This window comes from Macrobrachium nipponense, chromosome 13 (genome assembly GCF_015104395.2).
Source record: "Macrobrachium nipponense isolate FS-2020 chromosome 13, ASM1510439v2, whole genome shotgun sequence".
NCBI classification, from domain to species: Eukaryota; Metazoa; Arthropoda; class Malacostraca; order Decapoda; family Palaemonidae; genus Macrobrachium; species Macrobrachium nipponense.
The window spans coordinates 12,479,306-12,491,805 of record NC_087206.1 but is presented as its reverse complement, the minus strand read 5'-3'; the positions used below and the strand labels follow the sequence as shown (position 1 = coordinate 12,491,805).

The window sequence follows — 12,500 nt, the reverse complement described above, 5'->3', positions numbered from 1 at the left end:
GCTAATATTTCTCCTAGAGTCGATCTAGTTTTCCTAATTCCATCTAACTCATCCTGAGATATATTCTCTCATATTTCTTCTATGATTTTTTCCTCATTAGCTTAACGTCTCTTGTGAGATAAATAGTTTATTTTAATTTTTTTCCCCTCTCATTATATGGAGTTGTTGATGCAAACTGATAAAGTTACATTCTTCTTTTGTTTCATTTCTTCGTGAAACGATGATTATTTCACCTACATTTTTCCTAATTATCTGGAATTTTATTTACACTTTAACTCCATTATTTCATTTGCTCATTTCGCTTTCTGTACATAATACTCCTTTCTCGTTAATTTTGTACTCCCTTTAAGTTGCTTTTTCCCTTCCCCTTTTTTATTTCCTTTTTCTCATTCGTCTCCCTCATTACATCAACAAGCAAAGCGTAACTTACATTTATTCATTACAGTTATTCATTTCGCCTTTCCCTTCATTCACCGCTTTGCTCTGCCCTAGTACGTTTGCAATTGAATGAGGACGTGGACAAACTTTACATTATCAATAAATAGTGTTGACTGTGTTCCAAGTCGTTATCTGTAATTATCTTAGTACATAAATCCTATTGTGAATATGTTTTTCACAAGCATTATAAACCAAATAAAAGCAAAGCTTGCTGCCTGAGATATTTGTTTATATACAAGAGGTGTTCACAGAAATAAATATATGAAATGTTGCGATAACTGATCCTATCAAAAAATAAATAAAAATATCTTATTTATACTGAGATAGGGTTAATTATCGCAACACTTTACATATCTATTTCTGAGAACAATCCTTGTTTATCAACAAATATCTCAGCAAGGAACCTATGCTTTTATTTGGTTATTAATGCTGGAATTCACATGTGATTCACGCTTCACTTTCATTTATTAATGATTCGTCTGATTCAGCCTGGAATGACGTCTGCGACTGGAAACTTATTCATTTACTTGCAGGTCATTTTGGAAAGTGTATGAAAAACTAAAGTGCACGTTTATTTTACTATAATTGCACTTATTACATTTTTCAACAGCTGCCCTGTTTGCTGTGGCTGTTACTTTGGAATGCATGTGAACAAACATATATAAGTATGTGTATGTATATATATATATATATATATATAATATATATATATATATATATATATATATATATATATGTATATATATATATATATATATATATATATATATATACATATATATATATATGTGTGTGTGTAAATATTTTCCTATCACAATATACAACCATAGATATACATTTATCTATTTAATTATATATGTAAATATATGGTATATATATATATATACATAATACACACATATATATATATATATATATACATTATATATCTATATATACACACATATACATACACACGCACATCAACTCGTAGACACAGACAACCCCAGGGGCACGCAGGAAAGAGAGGCTGTCAGAGAGAGAAAACGAGTAGCTCATATCCTCTTATGGATACGGATCTTCGCCGAAGCGAAGTTTATATCAATTTTCCCTCGACGGCCCAGCGACAGAAAACGACACTTCCAAATACAGGGAAAGTGTTTTTGAAGTATTCCAGTGAAATACTTATGAGGACGACTTCGCATGCGTGTACATTCGTGCGCATGTACCCATGTTTACTGGTTTAAAAAAAAAAAAAATTATTTTGTTGGATTTTTTGTAGGAGTGGGGGTAGGAGGGCGGTTTAAGGAGGGGATCTATTTGAAAAGACTACAGTTCCTAGCATTAAAAAAAATTATTAGAAAGTTTATAAAAAATAACATCAGCTCTCAAATGCCAAAATAGTGTTACGTATGATTTTATCACTAATATTTTAAAGGTATTAATATCTTGTTGTGGCAGCTATTTTAACCTCCTTCCTATATATTTTCGTGTAAATAACGACCTTACTCGTTAGCTTATGAAAACTACAATCAGTCTATCTGTCTTCCGGGCAGGTGGTTGGCTCTCCCTTACCGCTGACGTTTATATAAGGATACAAAACTTAAGTACTTTTGCCCAAGCTGTCCCAAATACGGCCCTGATACAACTTCTACCATTAACAGATCAAACAGATACACATTATACCTGATCTTTCGGTTCACTCGTATACGATTTCCTTTTTATTTTACTTTCTTTTAGCATTAATGTTGTTTTGGTCTTAATAACTTAACAGATGAAATTGCCACAGTCTTTAAAATATACTTCATAGAAAGTCCGATCATAAGTATTTGTGGACGAGACGATGTTAAAACACTGGGATGGTAATTCTCTCTCTCTCTCTCTCTCTCTCTCTCTCCTCTCTCTCTCTTCTCTCTCTCTCTCTCTCCTTAACTGCTTTTCACAAAAGCTATTCAGCATCCATATTACCAGTTTTTCGTTTTTCATAAGCCTTCTCTCTCTCTCTCTCTCTCTCTCTCTCTCTCTCTCTCTCTCTCTCTCTCTCTCTCAGTAACCTTCACAAACATCCCTGCAGCATCCATATTGCCAAAGATTTTCCTTTTTTTTTTCGGCCACGTCACCATCAATTGTCGAATTAAACCCGTCCTATTTATGGTCTTTATTCTTCTTTTTTTTTTTTTTTTTTTTTTTTTTTTTTTTTTGGGGGGGGGGGGGGGGGGCGACAAATCCCAGCCGATTCCCATTTGTTAACAAACGCGTCGGTGTGCAAAGTTCAACCCTGACGTCAATTGGAAACAAGCTCTTTTTCTCTCTCTGGTCCTTCGTTAAGAGCTGCTGCTGTACCGAAGGGCATGCCTACCCCCAACCCCCCCCCACCCCCAACCACCCCCACAACCCCCAACAACTCGATTGGAGGTGGAATAGAGCCTGAGTCGCGTCATATTGCTGGCCTTGATTACCTCTCTCTCTCTCTCTCTCTCTCTCTCTCTCTCTCTCTCTCTCTCTCTCTCTCTCTCTCTTTTAACGTTCGTTTTGATTATCTGTATCACTTTTTTTCTTTTCATTATCTCTATTTCTTCATCTATTTTTCATTTCGATTATCTCTATTTCTCATTTATTTTCGTTGTGATTATCTCTGTTCCTCCTTCATTTTCGTTTTAATTATCTCTCTTTTTTTATTTATGCTCGTTTTTACTCTCTGGTCTTCATATATTTTCGTTCTGATTATATCTCCCTTTTTTCTCTGTGTTCGCTTTGATTATCTCTTATTTTTTTAATTATTTTCTTTTTGATTACCTCTCATTTTATTCCTTTGCGTTCGTTTTAATTACCTTTCGTTTCCCCTAAGTTCGTTTTACCTCTATTTTCCACTTACTTTCGATTTGGTTATCTCTCTTTTTCCATATTTCGTATTAATGATCTCTCCTTTCTGGAAGTTCGCACTGATACCTGATTTGATTATCTCCCTCTCACCACAAATTCATTTTCATCAGCTCTCTAGCTTTATGGCTTTGTCCTGATTATCTCGCCTCCAACACAAATTAATTTTCATTTAGCTTCTCTATTATTGGCTTTTGTCCTGATTATCTCGACTTCCCTTTAAATTTGTCTCGATGATCTCGACGTCTTTGCAAATTCGTCTTGATTATTTACATTTTTCTTATGAATCTGTCACGATTATCTCGATTTTCTTTGTAAATTTGTCTCGATTATCTCGATATCCCTGCAAATTCGTCTTGATTATTTCGATTATCACTGTGAATTTGTAACGATTATAACTCTTTCTCCGTAAATTTTCCTTGATTATCTCTCTTTCCCCCAACACCCTCAACTGTTCCCTTTCGAGGGCATCGTCTTGGACACTCCCATACAAGTCAACGCCCGTAATGAGTAACACTTGTCACTCCGTGAAGACCTCATTAACTCAGTGAAGGAGGCTGTGGTCGGTCCACGTAATTATGTACATCACCGAGTCACCTCCGTACGAAAGGTGAAAGGATACGTCTTGATAATATCACCTGTGTTTCCCTTTACCTCCTCCCTACTTCTCCCTAACGAACACCATATTCTTTGGAAGTCTGAATTCCAAGTCAGTGGCCCCCGTGGGTTTGTTCCATGTGAATGGGTTTCATCCTCTAAATAATAATAATAATAATAATAATAATAAATAATAATAATAATAATAACTAATATAATCAATGAATAATCAAATAATAATAATAATGGGACTATGGTATCAGAACAGATAGGGTGATACGTGCTAACAGGACGTGACGTTTAACTGACAAAATCAAGAAAAAAAAAGTATTACTGATTGATGTCGCAATACCATGGGACACCAGAGCAGAAGAGAAACAGAAAGAAAAGACTGATAAGCATCAGGTACTGAAAATAGAAATAAGAAGGATTTGGGATATGCCAGTGAAAATTGTACCCATAATCATAGGAACACTAGGCACGATCCCAAGATCCCTGAAAAGAAACTTGGAAAAACTAGATGCCTAAGTAGCTCCAGGACTCATGCAGATGAGTGTGCTCCTAGAAACAGCATACATAGTCAGAAAGGTGATGGACTCCTAAGGAGGCAGAATGCAACCCAGAACCCCACACTATGAAAAACCACCCAGTTCAATAGGAGATGACTGTGATAGACAAAAAAAAAAATAATAATAATAATCACTCTTCCTAACGCAGTCTATCGTCTTTATAATTACTTCATTATAAGATTTTAAATTTATAAAACTCATTTCCCTCAGCGGGATACAATATTTTTATGGAGTTATAAATTAACCTTCATCTTTCTGCCATCAACCATGAGTTTTTCAGGTCATATAACCTACGGCATTATGATTATTATGCTTATGAATTTATACGGGGGAAAAATAGCAAGTGACGTTGGTTTGAAACAGTTTTTAAAATTTAAAAATTTTCCAGGCATATTAATTAGTTCTGTCGCATTTTTAAATGCCAGGTGAAGAATGATTCGTTTTTTTTACGTATATACAAGATGACAAACTACAAGGTCCAAAAACTTTATCTCAACCTCCAACACTCACTGTCGTGACACAAATCCTGTTACAGTGCATGAGAGCGTCTCTGTTACGGTCGTTGTTATGTCCTTTCCAAAAACTTGATAAAAGAAAAAAAAAAACAGTAAGACGAGGACAAAGGGGAACCCTTCAGGGAAAAAAAACATAATACTTTGCAAGTCCCAGAGACGTTTTTCTTGTGCTTTCTGCTTGGACAGAAATCCCTGTGAGACTCAGGATTCAAATTCAGATTTTAACAATACTGTTTTCACTTTTCCACCGGGATTGAACTCACTTTTGTTGTATGTTTATAACTGCTTGCATCCCAGAGCAATATGTTTTCGCAACAGATGTTTGAGTCTCTAATCTTTACAAAAGCGCGTATTCTGTACTTTTGTGTATTTATGCATCTGCCCTTCTTTGCGCAGAAATCGATCCCATGAGAGACTAAACGTCGTAAGACCAGTCTCCTGAAGAAGCTAATTGCTTTCCTGTTGATTTCAGCGTTAAAGTAAGTACCCGGTAGCTAGTCGGCTGGGGTGGGGTGAATGCTATAGTAGAGAGGAATAGCTAGCCTCATCCGAAAAGGAATTGCTCTGGAGCCACCCTACTACGTAACACACACACACACACACACACACACACACACACACACACATAGCATATCACACTACACATATATATATATATATATATATATATATATATATATATATATATATATATATACATCTACACACGCATAGATACGTACACATATACATATATATACTATATATTTCCAATATCTGAAACATTTTAATCATATATATATATATATATATATATATATATATATATATATATATATATATATATATATATATATACGTATATATATATATATATATATATATATATTATAATCATAGATGGAAGCGAACGATCATTTCTCTAAATTCAAAAGTCCCTGAAAAATTGGATAATATACCAGGCAATTTTACTTCGTCGTTTTCCCTTTTTATCTGAAATACCCCCATATTCATTGCTTATCTAATAGTGCCGTTAGACGCACTTGATGTTCCAGATATTGGAAAAAACTGACTGTTCATCCGGGACAGGGAATCAAGAAAGACAAATAGTTCCGGATGGAACATATGCAGACATCTGTTAGATGAATTCTCTTGTCGTTTGCTTTCGTTTAATGGGTTTTTATTTGTTTATTTATTTATCGATTTATTTATTTAATTATTTATTTACTGTTTTTGTTGAACAGCGTGTCATAGAACCTTTGTTGACGAGATATCAACAAAATTAATATAAGAACGAAAAATTAGACAACAATATTTCCCTTGGTTTATTTGTATAAGCATACTTCGTTGTGGGCCTAATTACAGAGTTATATAACTCAACCCTAATCTTGATATAAGACCGAACAATGGAATACAGTAGTTTCCCTTTGCTTCGCTTAAATAAGTACCCATTTCTATGTGCAATTATCAGAGTTATCTACAACATTCTTATATCATTCATTCTCGATATCCTTTAGAAAAATAATCAGAAAACACGAAACTTTTATCCCACTTTCTAAGTAGCACAGACTTGGGCCTCTGTAATTCCACAAGATTCACATCTAAGTCTAACCGTTCATAACGTGGGATAGGGGTAAAAGTGAGGAAGTTATCATAATTGCATCTATCCAAATGGGGATACAGATACATTACAGTACAGTACATTACCTTTCGCAAGATTCGATTTAAATGTAGCGAAACAAACAACTGTGTTTTATCGTCTTCGTTATTTTATATTTAGCAAATAAAAAAAGGGGGTATTTGCTGCTCAAAATCTAGCAACCTCACTCACCAATTCACTGACATACTGTTTACGGAATGTGAAGAAATGGACGTGCTTGATTTAAATCGACCCCCCCCCAAAAAAAAAAAAGAAAAAAAAAAAAAAATCCCGAATTCCACCACTGTCTGTCTATCTACTTGTATGTTATCCCGATATCTCAAGAAACGGGGCACGAGTCTTCATGAAACTTAGCTAAAATGATCATGTAAGAATTGGCAATTTCTCCATGGGGGACACCATTTCTCAAAGTATGAAAAATAAGATTATATGCAATATGCTTCATACTGATCAAATGCAACCGTGATAAGTGGAACTTACTTTTTCAAAATCTGAAAGCTCTATGGTCCAGGTTTCTGTCAGTTTATAGATGTTTACAATAGCTAGCCCCATACAAAAATAAATAATGCGACCGATTGGACGTACATTCATTTATAACTATTTACATATTGTTTTGTTAATTGCAAGTGACAATTTATTAGAGAAAAAATTGATACTCCTCTCTCTCTCTCTCTCTCTCTCTCTCTCTCTCTCTCTCTCTCTCTCTCTCTCTCTCTCTCTCTCTCTCTCATAGCCGTTATCTAGCACAGTTATCTTGACGCTTAATTTCCATCAGTTTGTACTTTTTATCTGTTCAAATGAAGCGATTCACAGACCACCGTTGTTTTTTCCTTACATCTGGGTTTCGAAAGTTTGAAACGGCCATCGATTCCGTGTGTATGATTGTGTCTGTGTGTCCTTCCATTAAAAATTTGACACGTATTATGTCCTCAAAATTAATTACTTTCATCGTTATTAGATCTCTCTCTCTCTCTCCTCTCTCTCTCTCTCTATAAGTTTGCGTGTGTGTAAGTTGTCCCATAATTGGAATTCTGACCCAGATATCGTTACAGTTAATTTTCCTAATGTGAAAGTTATTCTATTTTACCTCCTATAGACCTCAAGCGTATAAGAAATAGTTTGATATCGATATCCACAATACGCAAAACCCCTTCTCTCTCTCTCTCTCTCTCTCTCTCTCTCTCTCTCTCTCTCTCTCTCTCTCTCTCTCTCTCCTTGCATTCAATATGTCATGTTCCAAGTTAAAAACTTTCCATGAATTCAAGCTATTTATTTTTCTCCTGATTTTAAAACTAATAATTTCTCACAGAAGCTTTGTATCATTATATCATTCTATATCCCCCCTCAACCCCGCCCCCGCCCCCCGGCATTTCAGTGGTATTAAAATAAAACTGTCATGGACTCAAAGAAAAAATGTTTGAAATCAACAGACAATAAACTGTCAAGGGCTCATAGGCAAAAACTTTCAAAGACCCACACACAAAAACTTTGAAAGTTTCACAATAAAAAAAAAGTTTCGTTGAATTACAGAAAAATATTTCCAAGGATTCACAGACAAAAAGTTTCAGTGACTCAGTCAACAACTTTTATGACATATCAGACAAAACTTCTAAGGTTTCACAAACAGACACTTTAAAGAATCATTAGCAACAACTTTCAGAGGCTGCCTGACAAAATCTGTCAAGTATTCCCATACAAAATCTGTCAAGAACTCCCATACAAAATCTGTCAAGGGCTCTCAGACAAAATCTGCCAAGAACTCCCAGACATAATCTGTCAAGAACTCCCTGACGAATTTTATCAAGAGTTTCTACACATCTGTCAAGAACTCCCGCACAAAAATCATTCAAGAACTGCCATACAAAATCTATCAAGAACGCCCAGAAAAAAATCCATCAAGAACTCCCAGACAAAATCTATCAGAACTCCCAAACAAAATCTGCCAAGAACTCGCAAGCAAAACTGTCAAAGTAATCCCAGACAATATCTATCAAGAACACCAATACAAAATCTGCCAAGAACTCCCAAACAAAAGCTCCCAAGGACTTACCTCTTCTTCGATGACCTCTGTCGTCGTTGTCTTCTTTTTCGTCCTGGCCTTTGTCTTCCAGAAAAAGAGGAATTTCCGAGACATGGTGACGATGTGCCGGTCAGAACCTTCACGCAAACTCAGTCTCTACAAAATTGCACAAAACAATATTAGTGGTTTATTGGTGATTTACTGAAGTTCTTTATGACAAATTCATCTCAGTTATTTATAGTTTTACCGCTTTTGCGTAAAATAGGTTGTAATGGTGTTTTGGTATTTTTCTCTTATGTTGTCACTGGTGAAATGTATAATTATAATAGCTAATAGGTAAAGAATTGTCTTTCTTTAAGAATATTTTGCAATTTATCATCTATTATTCGACTGCTGATATTTTCAATTTCATGGGAGGGAGGGCGATGTTGTTATCAGTGTAAAAAATTAAATCTCTTTAATATTTCATTTATCTACTATCCAAAGGCATTTGTTTATTTATCGTTGGAATCAATAAAAAAAGCAGTAAAAAGACCAAACCCATTAGCAGTTGCTTGTTTTCAATAATACTCTAGTTTGAGTTTTCCAAATAAAACCAATGCAAAGATTTTATGTCAAACTGTTTGCTTTTGGAACAGGTCGTTATTCGCTGCGTGAAAGTAGGACAAATCGATTGAAAACACTAAAGCAAATATTTACAAATAACGTTTTCCACGATCTCCATGAAATCTTCGCTTGCATTTGTCACTTTGACCTGACTAACGAGGTCAAATTTATTTCCAACACCGGGTATACCTGTCTCGAGTAAATTGCAGTCCAAAACAATGAATTTAACGCCAAGCGCATGAAATAAGCGCCTTTGGCCGAGCTGAGAGAGAGAGAGAGAGAGAGAGAGAGAGAGAGAGAGAGAGAGAGAGAGAGAGAGTGATTTGACGTCCTGCAAAACGCCTAAGTTTGACTACATATATCGGATACGGGAATGAGTACTACAGGGAAAATGTGACGTTGGCGACAATTAACACGCATTACTTCCACAAGAGCAGGTATTAATCAATTGCGTCGATGATCAAAGGCTGCCCCATCGCATAATCATCCATTGTTTTAAGCGAAAGTATGCATAGATTGGATGGTGGAATTTTATGATCGGGTAATTACGTTATCCCTCGCGATGCTAGACCGGAAGCCTCATTTAAAAACACGGTTAGCCACCCTTTTATTCCTTTTATTAATTAGTTATCCCGAGCAGGCGACGCCAGAGTAAAACGAGCGGTAATGAAATAATTCATGCATCAGATATGCAAATTATCTTGATGCAGAGCTAAAGTAAAAAAAAAAAAAAAAGTCTAATCTTCACTCGTTTTTTAATTAAGAAACGATGGTCGATTCTTCATTTGCAAAAATTCATTAAAATCTATTCAAACCGAGTATGCAAATCTTTCGTTATATCATTTACGAAATTAAGAAGGCCGGGATCGTATCACATTATAAAAGAACGAGATTTTACAATATTCGATCTTTTCAAATGTTAATTTATTTAGTAAGTTAAATCCTCATCCATTACGTATAAACCACTGGCAATAAACCACCAATAAACCAAAGCTTCAATGAATCCATTTGCTCCTAATATCCTTAGCAGGAAGGACTTTCCACTTTAGGATAACGCTAACATCCTTTGTGTTTCCCTGTTCCATTAGGAATATAATCAAGTAACACTGATTCACAAAGCTTTCACAATCACAGACACCTTTACACAATCTGTATCTATTCCCACATTCCACTGATAAACAAACTAACAAACACTTCCATTCAACGGTTTTGGTTGTTTACAGGGACAACAAACTCCTCCGGCTGACAGACAAACAAACACTGAAATCATTTTTCTTCTCCGCTCCTGAGAATCATCATCATTGACACAACACGAATACGAAACATCACTGGTTTGGATTCTGCCCAACAGATGGCGCTGGGTGTTATGAATCAACCATAACATTTGCATCACAAATCTGAGGATCACAAGAGCATGACGTCATTCGGATGGACATCGATACTAACGTGCGACATTTTTATTACTTCCTTTTAAGTTAACTTCAAGTAACGAAACGACGTGTGCAAGCACCAGTTTCTCTCTCAAGAGCCAAAATGCGTCCCTTGGTATATACCGTCACCTTGACATGTGCAATACAAATTGCATTTCTTTTTATTTTATTCTTGTGCTGAGAACTTGAACGCTTTCTTCCTCACTTCGTTTTATCACGTGAAAATCGAATTATGTGAAAGCACTATATGACTTTTTTTTCTAACTGAGATGCCACTTCGTTGAACACTTTTATCAATGTTAAACTGTCGGGGTTTCTGTTAATCGTATTGTAAATTGATTGGAAAAATAACAGACTATGACAATAGATATGTATATAATTTGTTTGTCTAAACCTGAATCAGTAATTCTAGAAACTATATATTTTCTTCTCTTTTCTTACCGGTGTCAATTTTTAAAAAAACGATTGAACTCTTCATAGACCTTAATAAAAAAACATGTTTTCCTCCAAAACATAACGATAACAGGGAAATGAAATATTGTAAATCTATATGTTATATTTATATTTTAATTATTTATAACGATTCCTAAAACTTTCTAAAAGACTATGATAATATCTTCGATAAATACCGTGTATTTGTATTTTTCCATATAAAAATAGACGTAGCAAATAATATACGGATTTTCTCTGCTAAAATTACTTTCTTATCACAGAATTTCCAGCGACAAGCGATTCTTCCATTTCTTACAGGAGTTGCGGGACTTTATGTCTCGGTCTAAGTAAAATAAGAAAGTAAAAAAAAACGTCTTATATGGCAATGTTGTACACCGTTATTTGAGGTTTATGGACTGACCATAGAAGGTTATCGGAAATGTGAACTAATATGAAAAAAAAAAAAGAAAGCAGCCCCCTTTGGAAGAGATCTGAATATAGAAAAAAACTAGAAGGAGAGAGGAACAAGTTCCCTCTGGGTTGGCTCAAGAGTGATGCTGCAACACGTCTGACTCGCGCTCACTGCCAAGCCAATCTGAGCTGGTGGTAGCATCCACTCACTGGCAGTGTCTGCCTGCTGCCCTCGCTTCCCCAACACACACACACATACACACACACACAAACACTCTCTCTCTCTCTCTCTCTCTCTCTCTGTCCGGGCCAGTAGTAGTATACCGCTGACGTTGCTATAACTCTTTCTTCTGCTGCTTTCTTTTATTCAAACTATGCCACTTAACCCTGTTGCACATATAGGCTCTCTCTCTCTCTCTCTCTCTCTCTCTCTCTCTCTCTCTCTCTATATATATATATCTAGATCTATATATCTATATATATATATATATATATATATATATATATATATATATACTATACATACATATACATATGTATGTTATATTATAGAGAGAGAACGAGAGAACTACATGCATTTATACATATAAATATACACAGGCATATACGTGTACATCTTTTATTCTGACACCCTATAAAAACTAAAGGCGGACGAACCCTACCGCCGATATGCCAACAGTAATCTACTGTGATCTTGATCTACGAAGCCATGGAAGTGTAGTATGACAACTAGTGGGTAAACCTATTAACGATTTTATTATTGGGGAAGTAGGTAAACATTTGGCAAAATGATATTTGACTTTGTTTCTAGAGTACTACAGGTATATGTATACCACACAACAACACACACACACACACACACATACACACACACACACACACACATATATATATATATATATATATATATATATATATATTATATATATATATATATATATATAATATACATATATATATATACTATATGTATATATTATATAT

General features: G+C 35.1%; 1 protein-coding gene across 2 annotated transcripts in view; it reads right to left on the bottom strand.

Annotated features, from left to right (window-relative positions):
- The window catches only part of LOC135225653 (caskin-1-like), a 1,822,025-nt gene that overhangs the window by 1,780,320 nt on the left and 29,205 nt on the right, over positions 1–12,500 (bottom strand). Inside the window, exons 1-2 of one of the 2 annotated variants that reach the window (XM_064264986.1) lie at positions 10,690–10,713; positions 8,668–8,793 (exon numbers count right to left, since the gene is read on the bottom strand). In XM_064264986.1, the coding sequence (XP_064121056.1) occupies positions 8,668–8,793; positions 10,690–10,698 (135 nt within the window). In that variant the 5' untranslated portion in view covers positions 10,699–10,713. Of the gene's footprint in view, positions 1–8,667; positions 8,794–10,689; positions 10,714–12,500 lie in introns of those variants that run through there. The other variant, XM_064264987.1, reaches the window with a different exon arrangement.